Source organism: Cryptomeria japonica, chromosome 7 (genome assembly GCF_030272615.1).
Source record: "Cryptomeria japonica chromosome 7, Sugi_1.0, whole genome shotgun sequence".
Lineage (NCBI taxonomy): Eukaryota > Viridiplantae > Streptophyta > Pinopsida > Cupressales > Cupressaceae > Cryptomeria > Cryptomeria japonica.
The window spans coordinates 790,239,250-790,259,843 of NC_081411.1; the positions used below are offsets into that span (position 1 = coordinate 790,239,250).

The following is a 20,594-nucleotide window of genomic DNA, read 5'->3' on the forward strand; positions in this document are numbered from 1 at the left end:
GGGGAAGTCAGAGTTTGTGATTCCTATGTTCATTTGCATCATCCTCCAGGAAGTGACTACAAGTTGGTCAATGATACCTTCACGATGAACATCACCAGGACATTGCAAGGCGGAATTCACAATCGGCTATCTCAGGATGCACAAGAGCTTGTAAAGAGGTACGGTGCTTGGTTCATCCAATTTCAGAAGTTTACATATATTAGAGTTCATGGATGTCCTTCACCTCCCTACATGTTGCCAAGATATCCGACAGACAGAATAGTGTTACTTGAGGTAACTAGACAGTTGGCAGCGTATGCAAAGGCATTCAGACACAGGCATGGAAATGGAGTTCCTGTTCCTATCATACTAGGAAATTCAGTTGAGGTATGTCCTAATGCCCTAGCCATGGATGATGCGGAAAAGGAGTTAGCTTTATATTCATTTTCATTCTTTGCCATGAGAGAGAGTTTTGATCCTTATGGGTATATAGAAGAGATAGTCGGAAGGAAATACAGACATGAACCTCAGGTAGAGGACTTTGTGATGAATCTCTCAGATAATCTTGAAGTGAAAAGAAAGATGCATTCCAGATTGCCTTTAGACTTTATCAGAAAATGCAAAATTTACAGAGTGGCCGACCAAGCTCAGAACAGTGGCAGACATCTCCAATCATCTTATGACCGAGAAAGCAAAGCAGTAAGGCTAGATTGGAACGAACCTGAAATTTTGGATCTAGATGCCTTGATGGCTCCAGTTTTGTCTTGTACTCGCAGATGGGTTGATGTGCAACATCAAAAGTTGAGAGAGCAGGACATATCTATGACTTTTACTTTGGAGGAAAGGCCAGGTGAGGGAGGAGCAAGTGTAAGTGAAGGTAATCCTAATCCCAGAAGCACAAGCGAAGGCAACCTTCGAAGCGTAAGTGAGGGTAATCCTCATCCTAGAGGCTCAAAGAGAAAAGAGAGACCTGAGAAAAGGGAATCCTCCAAGAAGAAGCCAGAGGTCAACCGAGATCGTTCATCCGGCACATCTTCTCGACAAGAGAAGAGGACACTTGAAATGGAGGAATCTATGGAATCAATGGTACAAAACGATAAACATGAAGAAGGACAGGCATCTCAACGTTCATCAAGCCGATCTCTCCAAGTCAATGAGCTACATGAAGACAAAAACGAGGACGAAGTGACATCTCCTCTCAGAGAAGAAGAAACATTGCCTAATGAGATACAGGTTAGAGAAACAAGATCTGCCATTCCAGATTGGTTAAAAGAGAGACTAACAAGGGTGATTGTGATCGAGGACGAAGATAATGTGATTGATTTAGAGAGCCTTGTTGGAAATTTTCAGGAAGTGACAGAAAAGAGGAAAGCCACCAAGATGTCCAAGATGATCAGAGATGAGACAGGATCCAGGAAATTGCAGATAGCTACACCAGCAGTGGACAAGTATGAAGGTGAGATCCTCGCAGAGGAATATGATGTAGAGACATTTGAGCTTGGTCCACTCACAGCCGAGCAGACGTTGGATGATGCCACTGATTCATTTGAGGCACTTAAGGACAAGCTTAGAGAAGAAATGGAAAAGAGTAGGAAGCTTGAGCGAGAGGTCAGTGCTTGGAGAGGCTACTTTAGCCATCTCAATCAGCCTTTGAGACGTCAGGATCCAGCAGTATCTCCTACACAGGCACTTCCCCTTGAATCAGTTGGCGAGGCAGAGAGAGTCAGGAGTTTGGTTCAGCTTATGAGCTCTTGGATTGACAAATCCCATACAGTTGCTATTGAATTTGCAACAAGAATGATGCAGACCATTCATCGAGCTATTCAGGTTCTTGAGATCATCCACAACCTAATGATAATTGTAGCTGCTTTTGCTCATACTAAGGATGTTATCATTCCTGTCCTGCAAGTAATCAGACAAACATCAAGGAAGGTCTTAGCACAAGAAAAGATAATAGATGGAGGACCTCATAGTTTACTCCAATGGTCAACTTTACTCCAGATGAAGGAAGTTCTTTTTGAGGACATCAGTAACAAATGCAATCAAGTTGAAGAGATTATCCATCCGATCCAGGACAAGGTGTTTGAAGTATTATGTACTATTCTTGGCAGGAGGATTGCAGTTGAGACAGATGTGGATTTGCAAGAATTAGAAGATAGAGTCAAGGTCATCTTTTGCAAAGATGAGAATGTTATTACAAATGAGCAATGGGATCAGATGTTTGCCACCATGCTCCTGATTGAGAAGATCAAAGAACTTGAACCTGGATGGGACACTGCTCTTCTCAAGGCTTTCGATCAGGTCATCCACTTGGAGGAACGAATGAAGAATCTTCCTGAGATTCCAATTGCTGAGATCGAAGGAATCGTGTCTAGATTCATTGCATATGCTAAAAAGGAGCATTGGAAAGGGAATAAGATTCTAGAAGAAAGGTTGTTATAGATGATGTGGCACCTTAATTGTCATTGGTCTATGTTTCCTAGATTTTTGTGCCAAATTTAATATTTGGCTATGCATTTAATGTTGTGCAATAAAAGGGGGACTTTTTGTAATAAAACCCTAATTAGGGTTTAGGTGTCATAATCTTGGCCATTGATCTTCTTTTGATCTGGACCGTTCATTGTAATTGAGGATGCTATTTATACCTGTTGACGTGTATTTTGTACACAATCATACACAGAATAAAATACCAATAGGCATCTTATCCTCTCTTGAGAAAATAGTCTCTAACTGCTAAAGATCTGCAAAAAAGATCAGTTAGGTAGACTCCAAGGTTCTTTTAGTAGGGTCTCTACGTGTGGACAAGCTTTTTTAGTGGTATGATGTGATTTGCTGTTTCCTCCAAGGGGTCTTACGCATTCTAAAGCTCGAAGATTTTACTAAACAAAAAGGAACTTTCAAAAAAATAGCAAAAAGATAGGGTTTAAAGAGGTCTAATCTAGCCTAACCCTATGAATGACTTAGTATGGACGAGATTTGGCAAGACTCAACCAACTTCAATTTTGCCATAAGATAACAACTCAATTGAAATTAGTGCGATCTTCTAAGGTAATATAATGGTATTCAATGCATCAAAGATCAAGGACACTACTACGAAGGTACATATCCAAGACACAATGATAATTGAAGATTAAGGACTCAAAGTGTTCTCCAGTCGACCACACAAGGCGTTCCTACAATCAGCAAGAAGCTAGTGGTTTGGATTACGAATCCTACCAAATATCAAATCTCACACTTAGTCTTTCAAATTAACAAACTACTTCGATTGAGCACAATTCAAGTGTATCAAACAACCATGAAGATAACTCAAGAAATTTGCAACAAAACACCATAACTTCAATATTTTATTGATTTCCAAGTCATCATGTACAACAATTGCTTGAATTTCTCTCTTCAAGACTTAATCTTGCTATAAAATAAAATTGCTTCTAACTCTAATCTCTCTTACATCAACTATTGACTATTACCTGACTATTACTCTCTATTACACTATTATCTATTGAAATGAAAAATGGGGGTATAAATAGCATCCCCAGTTACAATGAAAGGTCCAGATTGAAAGTAAATCAACGGACAAGATCATGACACCTAAACCCTAATTAGGGTTTGTTACAAATGACCTCCTTTTTACTGAACAATATTAAATACATAGCCAAATATTAAATTTGGCATAAAAACCTATGAGGTATCAACCAATGAGAAATAAGATGTCATGTCATCTGTAACAACCTTTCATCTAGAATCTTATTCCCTTTCCAGTTCTCTTTCTTAGCATATGCAATGAATTTTGTCACGATTCCTTCGATTTCTGTGATTGGAATCTCGGGAAGATTCTTGATACTCTCTTCTAAGTGGATGACTTGATCGAATGCATCTAGAAGAGCTGCGTCCCAAGTAGGTTCAAGTTCCTTCGTTCTATCAATCAGGAGCATGGTGGCATACATCTGATCATACTGTTCATTTGTAACATTTGCGTCCTTGCGAAAGATGATCTTGATTCTATCCTCAAATTCTTGCATATCCACATCTGTCTCGACCTCGATCCTTCTGCCAAGAATGGTACAAAGTACCTCAAATACTCTGTCCTAGATCGGATTGATCACCTCCTCAACTTGACCACATCTAACACTGATGTCCTCGAAGAGAACACTCTTTATATGGAGTAAGGTTGACCACTGAAATAAACTGTGAGAATCACCTTCCAAGATCCTCTCCTGCGCTAAAATTCTTCTGGATGTATGTCTTATTACTTTCAAGACAGGGATGATAACGTCCTTGGTATGGGCAAATGCAGCTACTGTTACCATCAATCTGTGGATTATCTCAAGAACTTGGATAGCCTGATGAACAATCTTCGTCATCCTTGTAACAAACTCTATGGCCATTGTATGAGATCTATCCATCCAACTACATGTACGCTGGACCAGGTTCCTGAATCTTTCTGCTTCATTGATCGATTGAAGGGGCAATGCCTGCACTGGTGATCTAACTGGATCCTGACGTCCCAAAGGTTCATTGATGTGACTGAAATATGTCCTCCATGCACCGACCTCTCTCTCAAGCTTTCTATTTTTTTCCACTTCTTCTCTAAGCTTGTCCTTCAATACCTCAAATGTGTCGGTGGCATCATCTAAAGTCTGCTCTGCTGTGGATGGTCCTAACTCAAAAGTCTGTATATCATATTCCTCTGCTAGGATCTCACCCTCATATTTGTCTGCTGCCGGTGTAGCTATCTGCAGTTTTCTGGATCCAGTCTCATCTCGAATCATCTTGGACATCTTGGTAGCCTTCTTCTTTTCTGTTACTTCATGTGAGCGTCCAACAAGGCTCTCTAAATCAATTGCATTGTCCTCGTCCTCTACTACGATCACCTTAGTCAATCTTTCCTTCAACCAATCTGGGATATTCGATCTTGTCTCTTGAACTTGAATCTCTTTATGCACTATTTCTTCTTGTCTGGGAGGAGATGTCATTTCATTGTCTTCTTTGTCTTCATCCAACTCATAGTCTTGGAGAGATCCATCTGACGAAACATGCTGTGCCTGTCCTTCCTCCTGTCTGTCATTCTATACCATAGACTCCATGGACTCTTCTACTTGAATTGTTCTATTCTCTGATCTAGAAGAAGTACCTGGTACTTGATCTTTGTTGGCACCTTGCTTTTTCTTGGAAGACTCTTTCTTTTCTCCTCGAACCTCTCGGATGGAGATTGCCCTCACTGGCACATCGAAGGTTACCTTCACCTGAATTCATAGGATTGGGATTGCCTTCACTCACACTAGCTCCACCTTCGGCTGATTTTTCTTCCAAAGTGAAAGACATAGCTATGCCTTGTTCTCTCAACTTCTGATGCTGAACGTCTACCCATCTGCGAGTACAAGACAAGACTGGTGCCATCAAAGCATCTAAATCCACGACCCCGGGCTCATTCCAATCCAACCTTATTGTTTTGCTTTCTCTATCATAGGAAGACTGGATATGCCTGCCATTGTCCTGAGCTTGGTCGGCCACTCTGTAAATCCTGCATTTCCTGATGAAATCCAAAGGCAATCTAGAATGTATCTTTCGTTTCACTTCAAGATCATCTAGGAGGTTCATCATAAAATCCTCAATTTGATGCTCATGTCTAAATCTTCTACCGACCGTCTCCTCTAAATGTCCATGTGGATCAAAGCTATTTCTCCAAGCAAAAGATGAAAAAGAATACAAGGCTAACTCCTTCTCTGCGTCATCCATGGCTAAGACATTAGGACATACCTCAACTGAATTACCCAAAATAATAGGTACCTGAACTCCATTCTGATGTCTGTGTCTGAATGCCTTCACATATGCTGCCAACTGCCTTGTTACCTCAAGTAACACAATTCTGTCTCTCGGATACCTCGGCAACATGTATGGAGGTAAAGGACATCCATGCACTCTAATGTAAGTGAATTTGGGAAACTGAATGAACCAAGCACCGTACCTCTTGATGAATTCCTGGGCATCCTGAGATAATCTATTGTGAATCCCACCTTGCAACGTCCTTGTGATGTTCATCGTGAAAGTATCATTAACTAACTTGTAGTTTTTCCCTGGCGGATGATGCAAGTAGGTATAGGATTCACAAGCTCTGACCTCGCCGGGTCCTCTTCCAATCACTCCTCTGTGAGGTAGTCCTGCGTACTCAACACTCCTGATCAAAGCATAGATGACGTATGAACTCATGTGGAAGGACTTAGTAGCCCTGAGTCTCCTCAACTGTACGTCTAAGCAATGGCTAATTATCCTAGCCCAATGTATCGTACCCTTTCCTTGAACAATCACCTGGATGAAGTAAAACATCCACTTCTCAAAATAGAAGGCATGAGGTGCTCCTGTAACTCGATTGAGCATAGTAATCAAATCTCTGTATTCCTCCTGGAAATCAATCCGGTGCGGTGTGTTCGGTACCTTGCTTAGACGGGGACGACTCTTGAGTAGCCAGTTCTTGTTGATTATGCTTAGGCAAGCATCTGGATCATCATCGTACACTGATCTGGCTCCTTCAATGCTCTTATATATCATGTCCCTGTGCTCTGGAAGATGGAAAGCTTCACTTATAGCTTCCTCTGAAAGGTACGCCAAAGTGTTTCCCTCATTGGACACAATTGTCCTGGACTGTGGATTGTAGTGACGGGCACACTCGATCATGAACTCGTGGCACTGAATAGCTGGAGAAAAACCGGCCGCCTTGATGATGCCACTCTCTATTATTCTCCGGGCGACAGGTGATGGCTTGCCAATGTAAGGGACCTCTCGAAACTTCTTCGTGCTAAAGTTCCCCAAGTTTGTATCTCCAATGTTGCTCCACTTCGACACGATCTTGGTCTCCACTTCTTCGGTCTTCTGATCTTCTTTCATGAGAGCTGAGCGACTGGTGGATGCTCCCGCCTTCGGGGTCGCCATACCTACACAACATTTCATTATGAGAACTAGGTTTTGCAATGAATAACATAGATTAGAGAGAGAATTTTTTAGGAAACATCATGATAAGTCTCTAGAGTTATCATTTCCTAAAAAACAACGATGATTGAGCTAAGAGATTCAAAATTCAAAAATTCAAAATTTAAAATATGACGATGAATAAATAAAGCAATAAAATCAAATCGCCATACCTCAATAGAGAGCTAGCTCTAGAATGCAAAAAGACAAAATTCGCCTAGGCAAAATTGATGTATAAATGATCTCCAAAGTTATCTCCTCAAAAGATCAACTTCGCCACCTTTGGATTGAACGTGATCTTCAAATATCGCCTCTGGTGTGGTCTTCAAATTCGCTCAAATGAAGTATCGCACCACCTTTGATGTAATAGCGCCACCTTGGATTTGAATGGAATTCGCACCCCACACTTCGCACTTCCTTCCTTCTCCTTAATTCGCATGTAGAGGGATAAAAATAATGATGTGAAAACAATAGTTTTCACCCTCCATATATAGCGCTTGCACCTCTCCATGCCCTTAGGCCGACTTGGAGATAAAACAATTTTTTAAAATAATTTTTTAATTAAATAGCAAGGCCGACCTCCATATACGGGCGCTCCAATTCGATTTTTCTTTATAGATTAATTAATAATTAATTAAATGCCTTTCGTTTTTAATTTATAAATTTTGATTTTTTAATAAAGGCAAAATAATTAATAAATGATCAACGCCATATTAAATGCTAATTTAAATAGGATTTTCAATTTTATCGAACTTAGCATTTAAGGAAAATTTGAAATGTTTATTTGGCGCCAAAATTATGAAAACGAAAGGGACGTACCTCATCGCCCTGGTCCCTTGGAGAGGGACAGGAGCGATCCATGATTTTGTCATGTTTTCAACGTTCATCTCCTTCCTTTCCACGTTCAATATCGATCATTTTGATGGGTCCTTTGAGTTAGATCGTCTTGCATGTGCGCGTATGTGCCTTTGGGTGCTCATCGCCCTGGTCCTTGTCCAAAGGACAGGAGCGATCTCCATTTTTTACGTAGACCTCGCATTTTTGATCTTCGATCCTTCTTTGTAGAGCGAATAACATCTTTGTTCGTTCCTTCTATGCTCGTTCCATTTGTTTGCATGTGGTGTTTGGACATTTAGAGGGATCATCGCCCTTGTCCCTTGGAGAGGGACAGGAGCGATCCATGTCTTTCTCCATAATCTTAGCATCTTTAAACTTCAATCTTCGTTGTGATGTCTTCCAAACGCCGTCCTTTACCTTGTTCATCCTCGCCTTGCCTTGACTGTGAAGGAATATGAGTGCTTTTGATGGGATCGCCTTGGTCCTTGTCCAAAGGACAGGAGCGATATGAGCTCTTTAACTTGATTAGCAACGTTTGGACGTTCAAAACTCTTGCATGTGATCTTCAAACGATGTCTCAAACCTTGTATGATCTTGTGGAGTATTTGACTTGGCATGAACTCGAAACAAAACGAAGAATCCAAAGCAAATCGCCCTGGTCCCTTGGAGAGGGACAGGAGCGATATGGTCCCTATGTACATCTTGGTGATCATTTTACGTTCAAAATCTTTGTGTATCACCTTCAAAAGGCACCATGGACCCTCTAAGACCTTGCAAACCCTTGTTCTTACGTAAATCTTGCATGAAATGGCCAATATATCCAACATCGCCCTGGTCCCTTCCTGAGGGACAGGAGCGAACTAGGTCTTAGGGTGCAAATTTCTTCATTGTGATGACCTTTAAGTGCTTGTGCTCGATGAAGATGCCTTAAGATGTTCTTGCCATCCTCGTTCCTTGTCTTAGAAGGTCTTGAACTTGGAGGAACGGCCTTGAACCACTGTATCGCCCTGGTCCCTTGGAGAGGGACAGGAGCGATCCATCCCTTGTGGCCTTCATTCCACTTTATCAGGTCCCAAATTTATATTCAACGGATTCGTCATGCTCTACTCCATTCATCCATGCCTTGATATCGTCTGCAACTTGGCAAGAAAATCAATTATAACAAAAATCGCTCTGGTCCCTTGGAGAGGGACAGGAGCGAACTAGGCCTTTTGGGACCCTTGTGGACGTTTAAAAATCTTCAATTTGTATTCAATGAGTTTATTTCACCGTCTTCCTTGCCTTTGGACGTAAACTTGTCTTGATTTTTGCCTGGATTTTGCCCAATGAAGGACATCGCTCTGGTCCCTGGGAGAGGGACGGGGGTTATAAGGTACTTCGCCCTGGTCCCTTGGAGAGGGACAGGAGCGAACTTTGCATTCTGGACCATTCTCCTTTGTGTTAGCACTTCAAATTATATTCATTTGGTAAAGCATCTTCCTTTGGACCTCTTCAAATCATCAAGTCAACGAAATCTCGCAAGGACAAGGCAAAATTTGATTTGTAGCTCCGGTCCTTCACTGAGGGACAGGAGCGATTTTCCTCCTGGAGGCGTTTCGGTGCTCATGAAAATCTTCAATTTATATTCAATGGAAAGATCTCGCCGTTCTCCATCACTTCCAATTTGAAATTCGTCTTGACTCTGCAAGAATAGTGAGATATTTGGAAAAGAGCTCTCGTCCTTCACTGAGGGACAGGAGCGATTTTGCTCCTACAGGCCAAAATAACATGATTTTTCACATTTTAACACTTCACAAGGCAAAAACAAATCATTTCCAATGCCCAGGATCAAAGATCAAAAAAGTCAAAATTTAGTCAAAATATTCAATCGGACAAAAATTCACACTTCTCTCCCAACACTTAGACAAATTTAAGCTCTGCATCAACATTCCAATTGAACATCAAACCATTCTGGCGAATTCATTGCATTCAAAATTTGCATCCTAGAAAAGGAAGCTCAAAAGCTCTCAAAAACGACTGGATTTTGGCCTGAAAAGACAAAAATAAAAACCCTAAGGCTTGACCCTAAATCCAGACAACTAACTGACTAACAAAACCCTAAAAACGAAAGCGAAAACGAACGAAAAACGAGCAAAAAGAGGGGGTCCCCATTTGCGATGGGGCGATGTGTGAGATGGTCACAACAATACCCTCATTCATTTTCATTTTGATATAGATATAGAGATATAGAATTAAGAGAGAGCAATAAGAAATAGTTAGAGTTTTTGAGAAGCAAGTTATTTTGTAGCAAGATTGAGCTTTGAGGAAGGAATATCAAACAATTGTTGTTTATGATGGCTTTGAGATCAATAAAATATTGAAGTTATGGTGTTTTATTGCAATTCTTTTGGTTATCTTCATGGTTGTTTACTTTCTTGAATCTTTCTCAGTTAAAGTAGTATTTAAATTTGAAGGACTAAGTGTTGGGCTTGATCTTTGGTGAGATTCATACTCCAAACCACTAGCTTCTTGCTGATTGTAAGGACGCCTTGTGTGGTCGACTGGAAATATTTGGATTGCATAAACCTTCATTCATTATTGAGTCATTGATATGTACCTTCATGGTAGTGCCTATGATTCTTGATGATTTGAAAATCATTATTCACCTTAGAAGATCGCATCAGTTTCAGTAAAGTTGTAATTCCTTGGCAATACTGAAGTTGGTAGAATCTTGCCAAGTCTAGCCTACATTGAGTTGTTCATAGGATTAGATTAGAGTTTATCTCTTGCAAGCCTTCCCCTTTTGATTTTTTTTTGGAATTCATTAGTATTAGGAAATCTTGTTCCTGCATTTCAGATACGTAAGTCCCCTTGATGAAACAGCAATCACAACGACCACTGGTGCTTATCCACACGTAGAGACCCTACATAAAAGAACATTGGAGTCATCCTGATTGATCCTTTTTTTTGCGACATCTTCAGCAATCAGAGACTTTATTCAAGAGAGGATAAGGTACCCTTGGGTATTTTATTCTGTGTATGATTGTGTACAAAATACACGTCAACAAGTCCTCATTTTGAGGCCAACCAAGGGCCGTACAATGGCATATTTCAGACTGAAAATTCTAGAAAAAATTGAATTTTCCAACCCTCTCCAACCTCCAAATTAAACTTCACAGGCCTGAGCTCTGATACCATGTTGATTTTCCCAGGTTTTATTGGATGTATTTTAATGTATATATCTGATTCAATCTGATACTTGCATTCTTGGAATTCTATGTGTTCTCAAATTGAATAACATTATACTATATATATTCCTTTGGAGAGGCATGTCCTTGAACGAACATGTCTCTCCTTTAATTATAATAATTTAATCAATATTATAATGTTTCATGAATCAATTATTAATTTAGAATAATATAATAGATTAATATTGAATATTAAATTTTATATGATTAATAATAATATAATAATATAACATAATAATATATTATTATTAATCAACATATATTATATGTATTCTAAATGATCATTCGATTGAAGCTACAAACATTAACAGCTAGAAGCATGAATGTAAAGGTTCCGCTTCCTCTTCAACGCTGTTCCAAGTTTGGAAAACCTTACTTAACGTTATTTGATCGTTGCTTTTTTTTTTTTGTCATCTTCCCTTTTGTTTGGAGGGGGCAATGATGTAGTTAGCATACAATGCCTTTATTATGTTGTTTTAGTATGCTTGCATCCAACTATCTAGTAATTGTTTGTCAACTTTTAGGTAGTTATAGGAGTCCATTGTAGATGGGTTGTATTGCATGATAACCATTGAGTTCTTTGAATAGACTTTTCCTAGTATGGGAAAGCAGTTTGATCCTTGGCCGATCATCTCTTGTCTACTTTGTAGGAACTACATGTGAATAAAGATACTTTTTCACTACTGTATCTGGTATGCAATTGTCATTTCTGTTCATTATTTCTAGTAATAGTTTTTTCAGATAGAAGAGTAATCAAACAATCAACATTTCATGGCAGTCTACTCTTGTTAACATGCCGAACACTCAATTTAGTGAATTGACAATAAAAAGCGGTCATGGAAAAATACAAAGTTAATTAAAAATTTAAATACTACCGTATGTTAATCAAAGAATCATATATTTGGCTTGCATTGGAATAAATGGGATAGAGATTGATACTATAAATGCAAACCAATTAGGCTAATTGCCTTAATTGACATAGCGACTAAAAGAAAATGTGTGGGTTGTAGTTGTAGTCATAGGAAAATGAAGCATGGATTGGCCACCACCAATATTTGTCCTAAGTTTCTTCCAAATTGTGTATAAAGCCTTCAAAATGTGAAATGGACAATCCAAAATGCATCCTAATGAATACGAATCATGGACAATTGGTCGGAGATACATTAAACATGATTTGTGTGATTTAAACAGGTTTTATTCACAGTTAGATGAGAAAAATTGGTCAAAACATGTTGACTGCAATGTTTTCTCTTGCATAATTTATACACTCTTTTTATTTGCTTTATAGTATTGCTAAAGGAACCCATAAGCTTAAATTTATAGGCATCGTTTCAATTGTATTTGATGTTTTTTACTTTTATTATGCACAATCATCTCTGAAAGTGATGTCTCTTTATTTTGTAGGTGCTATGTTAGTTTTTTTGATTGGTGGTCATTGCTAGGATAACACATCCATATGAGTTATTGAATTTGAGGCTGTGCTCTTGGTCAATGTTTAGAATCAATCTTAAATAGAAAAGAAGTTTATAACTTCAAAGCATGATCTTACAAATAATTTTTGTGTTGTTGACTTGCATGATTAATTTCTATAGGTTTTCCCAGTTTTTCATTTCACCATTGGTGAAAGCTGAAGCTATGGAACGTGAAGTACAGGCAGTTGATTCAGGTGGTGATTTTTGATGGTTCTTCATCTTTATATGTGTTTCTTGGTCAGTGTTGTGGATACTTTGGGTTTTGTTCCTGCTGTATCTACTTCAATAGAAGATGTAGTTTTCTTAAAAGTTCTTCTTGCTTACATATTTTTCTTGCATTTTGAGGTTTGTTTACAATTTTCTTTTGCAATTATTGTTTTTGTTTTAGTTGTCAAGTTGTGTCTGAAGTGTTCCTAATTTCTGAAAAAATGTGATATGCAACAGAGTTTGACCAAGTCTTACAGAATGATAGTTGTCGTCTTCAGCAGCTGCAATGCCATTCTGCTCTCCCAGGGCATCCTTTTAATAGATTTACATGGGGTATGTTACCAATTATTCTTTTATGGACATCTTCTTAGCTTCGTTATTGTTAGGGCATGCAGTAGGATGTTATTTGATGGGCTTTCTTACAGGTAACAAGAAAAGCTTGATGGAACCAATGTCTAAAGGCATTGATATGCGGACGAAAATTTTAGATTTGTACACAGAGACTTATCTGGCTGGACGCATGAAACTTGCTATAATTGGTGGCGGTGAGTGGGAAGTTTAAGGTTTTTTGTTACTGGAATGATCATTTTTGGTACTTGGTCTTTTGTTATTAATATGATAAGTGTGGATGCTGCAGAGCCATTGGATACATTAGAGGAATGGGTTGTGGAGATGTTTAGTAATGCTAGAAAAGGTGGCCTTGAAAAGTTGGATTTCCACAAGGATGGATCTGTTTGGGAGCCAGGGAGAATCTATTGGGTGGAGGCTGTCAGAGATCTTCATTTTCTTAAAGTGACATGGTCATTGCCCTGTCTGGATAAAGAATACTTAAAAAAGCCAGAAGATTATTTATCTCATCTCATTGGTCATGGTATACATCTCAAAGATCTTTTGATATGTCTTCATTTAGTGTAAGAGTGTCCAGGAAATTTCTTGATTTTTCTTTTTCTTTTCATTAGTATATTTTACTAGCTTTTCATCGTCTATAGTGTATTTGCTTACTTAAAATTTGGTAAGCTATCAGATTGATTTATATGTTTATTTGCTATTCATTTATACCTCCATACACCTATGGAAGCAGCAATATTTTCTTCCTAACATGTTTTCTTAAAATATGCTAACAATGTGCATTCACTTGTAATGCTGCTGTCTTATTTTGAATTCAAATGTTTTTCTGTAAGACAATACTATTTGTTACAGATTATTAGCATAACTCTTAAGAATTAACTGATTGTAGTCATATATAAATTTGAATCCATGTCAGATAGCTAAACATTCAAATATGCAAGTCAATTAAAGGTCGCCGCCTTCATTAAGAGGGCAATTAGCTAATTTTGCAATGCAAATTCCTTGGATAGTTTATTTGCCGTGTCCTATATTTTTTGTATAGGCTTATATAGTGCTATGATAAGAATGCTATATTATCCCACCTTAGAAATTCATCAAGCTCCAGTAAATTTAAACTTGCAGGATGGATGCATTTATGAGGTCCATGCTGGTCTATGTGGAACTGTGAACTTTTGCATAACTCTTTTCATACTTGTTTGAATATTGTGATTGAAGAGTAACAGGTATGCAGATTGGGGTTTGCATTATCCAGTCTCTGTGCTTAGCATCATAAGACAATCCGGTCTTCCGCTAAGAAGACTTGTTCTTATTTGAGATCATTTAGTCAAGTCATTGACCAAAGGGTTATGTGTTGCATTTATAGTTTTGAATAGCTCAAAATTTGTTTTTCTTGACCAAAGGGTGCTGTGTACTGCATTTGTATTGTTGAATAACTGAAAATTTGTTATCCTTTGGATTAGCGTCTGTGATCATTTATTGAGAAAACAATTTAGCATATTTTTTACATTTCTGATCTCAATGGTGTAAATCTTGCGTTTCCTCTTTGTTTCTTGTATGTACTCTAATTGTTGTTCCAGAATTCAGGTTTTCAACCGTCTTTCATGCTCTATAATAAAATGGATGGTAATTATTACATTCCTTCTATTTGTTTTCAGATCAATGGTCCAGTAAGATTGACCGTGAAGATGTTTGAATCCACTCCTGATAAATACTGTGACTAGTATGATTTATTTTTGAACTGGCAATTCACACATTCTGCATTTTGATTGCATTAGCCTATGCTGATTCTTCATTGGGAAATTCCATACAATCATAAGCCATTTTTTTTTTGCTATTGCTGTTGCAATAGTGTAAATCTTAGTTTTCTTTAAGTTTCTTCTATTCATTTGGTCTGGAAATATGCCTTTTGACCATCTGTTATGCTCTAGAATAAATTATTTATCAACTGTTTATATTAGTTATATATGTTTTTAGATCAATGATCCATTAATTGTCAGATCAGCTCTGAAGTTTTCTGATTTTGTTTATGATAAATACTTTTACCTGATATAGTATGTTCCATTTTTTATTTGGCCTGTTGTTTGTTCTCTGTGCTAATCTCATTGCAAAAGATTGGGTGAAGATTTGGCACTTGCTTTTATTTCTCCCATAGTTATTGCCTTTGCAAAATTTGTCCTCAAGGTTATTGGGTATATGAATTGGTCTGAGAGAACTCTTCAAAGAAAGACGGCTGAATGCTTCTTATGTCAGACTAAGATTGAAGTACATAGTGGCAGTGTTGGCTCTCAAAGTTGTGGGACCTCAAATCCTTCAAGACAAACTGTTCCTAAGTGGCAACTTAGGGTAGTGTTGACGTGTATTTTGTACACTATCAAACACAGAATAAAATACCTAAGGGTACCTTATCCTCTCTTGAGTAAAGCCTCTGAATGCTGAAGATATCGCGAAAAGGATCAATCAGGGTGACTTCAAGGTTCTGTATGTAGGATCTCTACGTGTGGATAAGCTCTCTATGGTATGATGTGATTTGCTGGAATCACAAGGGGACTTACACTTGATGACTGAACTTCTGATTTGCTTTGAATATTGCTGGAACACAGGGTTTTATTGCCTTAGATTTGAAAAAAAGGAAAAAAGATGAGGGTGAGGAAAGAATCTAATCCTAATACTAAGGAATGTAGGAGCAATGATTGAGCTTTGATGAAATTCTAATTAAGTCTTGTTTTGACATCCCAGGACCATCTCCACAAGGTTAGTGCAATCTTCAAAGGAAAGCTTTATGATGTTCAAATCATCACTGCAGGCATAGACACCATCAGGCTGATGCATATCAATGAAGAAGCGACAATTGAAGTTAAGCTTAAGCTGAATGATTCCAGTTGACTACACAAGGCAAGTCTGCAATCAACAAACTGCTAGTAGTATGGATATGCGAATTTCACCATCAATCAAGCACATTTCTTCCACTCATCTATTAACATGAAATCAAGTATGAGAAGTATAGAGACCATGCAAATTGTCGAATCGACCCATAAATTTCACCATTTCTTCAATGAAGTTTTACAAGTCTCTTACAACAACATCTTGGCAACAATCTTTGCCTTCTCTCTCTACTCTACTCTAATTGCTATTCTATCAACTGCTAATCACCTTCTAACTACTCTCTATTCACTAACTCTATTCTATTGCTCTTTACAAATGAAATGCCAGGGCTTATATAGTGCCCTCAATACAATTCGATGGCTTAGATCAATTCCAGATCAATGGCCAAGATTTTACAATGAAAACCCTAATTAGGGTTTATTACAAAAAATTTAATGTTGACCAATGAAATAATTGTATTGCTTGGACACATGTCCTCTCTGGAAAATTCCACCAATTAATAGCCGGGGTAGTGTTGACGTGTATTTTGTACACCATCATACACAGAATAAAATACCAATAGGCATCTTATCCTCTCTTGAGAAAATAGTCTCTAACTGCTGAAGATTCGCATAAAGGATCAGTTAGGTAGACTCCAAGGTTCTTTTAGTAGGGTCTCTACGTGTGGACAAGCTTCCAGCGGTATGATGTGATTTGCTGTTTCCTCCAAGGGGCCTTACGTATTCCGAAAGCTCAAGATTTTACTAAACTAAGAAGCTTTTCAAAAATAACAAAAGGATAGGGTTTGAAAGAGGTCTAATCTAATCTAACCCTATGAATGACTTAGTATGGACAAGACTTGGCAAGATTCAACCAACTTCAATTTTGCCATAAGATAACAACTCAATTGAAATTAGTGCGATCTTCTAAGGTAATAAAATGATATCCAATGCATCAAAGATCATGGACACTACCACGAAGGTACATATCCAAGATACAATAATGATTGAAGATTAAGGGATTCAAAGTATTCTCCAGTCAACCACGCAAGGCGTTCGTACAATCAGCAAGAAGCTAGTGGTTTGGATTACGAATCCTACCAAAGATCAAGTCTCACACAATGTCCTTCAAACTAACAAGCTACTTTGATTGAGCACGATTCAAGTAAATCAAACAACCATGAAGATAACTCAAGAAATTTGCAACAAAACACCATAACTTCAATATTTTATTGATTTCCAAATCATCATGTACAACAATTGCTTGAATTTCTCTCTTCAAACTCAATCTTGCTACAAAATAAAATTGCTTCTAGCTCTAATCTCTCTTCTCTATTACATCAACTATTGACTATTACACTATTACCAAATGAAATGAAAAATGGGGGTATAAATAGCATCCCCAATTACAATGAAAGGTCCAGATTGAAAGTAGATCAACGGTCAAGATCATGACACCTAAACCCTAATTAGGGTTTGTTACAAATGGCTTCCTTTTTACTGAACAATATTAAATACATAGCCAAATATTAAATTTGGCACAAAAACCTACGAGACATAAACCAATGACAAATAAGATGCCATGTCATCTATAACAACCTTTCATCTAGAATCTTATTCCCTTTCCAATGTTCTTTTTTGGCATATGCAATGAATCTTGTCACGATTCCTTCGATTTCTGCAATTGGAATCTCGGGAAGATTCTTCATACTCTCTTCTAAGTGGATGACCTGATCGAATGCATCTAGAAGAGCTGCGTCCCATGAAGGTTCAAGTTCCTTCGCTCTTTCAATCAGGAGCATGATGGCAAACATCTGATCATACTGCTCATCTGTAACATTTGCGTCTTTGCAAAAGATGATCTTGATTCTATCCTCTAGTTCCTGCATATCCACATCTGTCTCGACCTCGATCCTTCTGCCAAGAATGGTACGAAGTACCTCAAATACTCTGTCCTGGATCGGATTGATCACCTCCTCAACTTGGCCACATCTAGTACTGATGTCTTCAAAGAAAACACTCTTCATATGGAGTAAGGTTGACCAATGGAACAAACTGTGAGATTCTCCCTCCAAGATCTTCTCCTGCGCTAAAATCTTCCTTGATGTGTGTCTAATAACTTTCAAGACAGGAATGATAACATCCTTGGTATGGGCGAATGCAGCTACTGTTATCATCAAATTGTGGATCATCTCAAGAACCTGGATAGCTTGATGAATAATCTTCATCATCCTCGTTACAAATTCAATGGCAATTGTGTGAGATCTATCCATCCAATTACTTGTACGTTGGACTATGTTCCTGAATCTTTCTGCTTCATTGATTGATTGAAGCGGCAATGCTTGTACTGGTGATCTAACTGGATCCTGACGTCTTAAAGGTTCATTGATGTGACTGAAATATGTCCTCCATGCACCGACCTCTCTCTCAAGGTTTCTATTCTTCTCCATTTCTTCTTTAAGCTTGTCTTTCAATGCTTCAAATGAATCGGTAGCATCATCTAAAGTCTGCTCTGCTGTGGATGGTCCTAACTCAAAAGTCTGTATATCATATTCTTCTGCTAGGATCTCACCTTCATATTTGTCTGCTGCCGGTGTAGCTATCTGCAATTTCCTGGATCCAGTCTCATCTCGAATCATCTTGGACATCTTGGTAGCCTTTCTCTTCTCTGTTACTTCGTGTGAACGTCCAACAAGGCTCTCTAAATCAATTGCATTGTCCTCGTCCTCTACTACGATCACCTTGGTTAATCTTTCCTTCAACCAATCTGGGATAATCGATCTTGTTTCTTGAACTTGAATCTCTTTATGCATTATTTCTTCTTGTCTGGGAGGAGATGATATTTCATTGTCTTCTTTGTCTTCATCTAACTCATAGTCTTGGAGAGATCCATCTGGTGACCCATGTTGTGCTTGTCCTTCCTCCTGCCTGTCGTTCTGTACCATAGACTCCATGGATTCTTCCACTTGAATTGTTCTCTTCTCTGGTCTAGAAGATGTTCCGGATGATTGATCTCTGTTAGCCTCTTGTTTCTTCTTGGAGGACTCTCTCTTTCCAGGTCTCTCTTTCCTCTTCGAACCTCTTGAATGGAGATTGCCCTCACTGGCACATCGAAGGTCTCCTTCACCTGAATTTCTAGGATTAGGATTGCCTTCACTCACACTAGCTCCACCTTCGGCAGGTTTCTCTTCCAAAGTGAAAGTCATAGCTATGCCTTGTTCTCTCAACTTCTGATGCTGAATGTCAACCCATCTGCGAGTACAAGACAAGACTGGTGCCATCAAAGTATCTAAATCCACGACCTCGGGCTCATTCCAATCTAACCTTATTGTTTTGCTTTCTCGATCATAGGAAGACTGGATATGTCTGCCACTGTCCTGAGCTTGGTCGGCCACTCTGTATATCCTGCATTTCTTGATGAAATCCAAAGGTAATCTAGAATGCATTTTTCGTTTCACTTCAAGATCATCTAAGAGATTCATCATAAAATCTTCAATCTGATACTCATGTCTAAACTTCCTGCCGACTGTCTCCTCTAAATGTCCATGTGGATCAAAGCTTTCTCTCAAAGCAAAAGATGAAAAAAAATACAAGGCTAACTCCTTCTCTGCGTCATCCATGGCTAAAGCATTAGGACATACCTCAACTGAATTACCCAAAATGATAGGTACTGGAACTCCATTCTGATGTCTGTGTCTGAATGCCTTCACATATGCTGCCAATTGTCTTGTTACTTCAAGTAACACAATTCTGTCTGTCGGATATCTCGGCAACATGTATGGTGGTAAAGGACATCCATGCACTCTAATATAAGTGAACTTGGGAAACTGAATGAACCAAGCACCGTACCTCTTTATGAATTCCTGGGCATCCTGAGATAACCTGTTGTGAATTCCACCTTGCAATGTCCTTGTGATGTTCATCGTGAAAGTATCATTAACCAACTTATAGTTGCTCCCTGGCGGATGATGCAAGTAGGCATAGGAATCACAAGCTCTGACCTCGCCGGGTCCTCTTCCAATCACTCCTCTGTGAGGTAGTCCTGCGTATTCAACACTCCTGATCAAGGCATAGATGACATATGAACTCATGTGGAAAGACTTAGTAGCCTTGAGTCTCCTCAACTGTACGTCCAAGCAATGGCTAATCATTCTAGCCCAATGTATCGTACCTTTCCCTTGAACAATCACCTGGATGAAGTAAAACATCCACTTCTCAAAATAGAAGGCATGAGGGGCTCCTGTAACTCGGTTGAGCATGGTAATTAAATCTCTGTACTCCTCCTGGAAATCAATCCTGTGCGGTGTGTTCGGGACCTTGCTCAGACGGGGACGGCTCTTAAGTAGCCAGTTCTTATTGATTATGCTTAGACAAGCATCTGGATCATCTTCGTACATTGATCTGGCTCCTTCTATGCTCTTGTATATCATGTCCCTATGCTCTGGAAGATGGAAAGCTTCACTTATAGCTTCCTCTGAAAGGTACGCCAAAGTGTTTCCCTCTTTGGACACGATCGTTCTGGACTGTGGATCATAGTGACGAGCACATTCGATCATCAACTCATGGCACTGAACAGCTGGAGGAAAGCCGGCCGCCTTAATGATACCACTCTCGATTATTCTCCGGGCGACAGGTGATGGCTTGCCAATGTAAGGGACCTCTCGAAACTTCTTCGTGCTAAAGTTACCCAAGTTTGTATC

The 20,594-nt window shown here is 38.8% G+C and overlaps 1 protein-coding gene across 1 annotated transcript in view; it reads left to right on the forward strand.

Moving 5' to 3' along the window:
* LOC131068951 (nardilysin-like) overlaps positions 1–20,594 on the forward strand; it is a 250,475-nt gene that overhangs the window by 60,251 nt on the left and 169,630 nt on the right. Inside the window, exons 5-8 of the mRNA XM_058004237.2 lie at positions 12,599–12,672; positions 12,923–13,018; positions 13,111–13,230; positions 13,323–13,556. Of these exons, the coding sequence (XP_057860220.2) occupies positions 12,599–12,672; positions 12,923–13,018; positions 13,111–13,230; positions 13,323–13,556 (524 nt within the window). The remainder of the gene's footprint in view (positions 1–12,598; positions 12,673–12,922; positions 13,019–13,110; positions 13,231–13,322; positions 13,557–20,594) is intronic.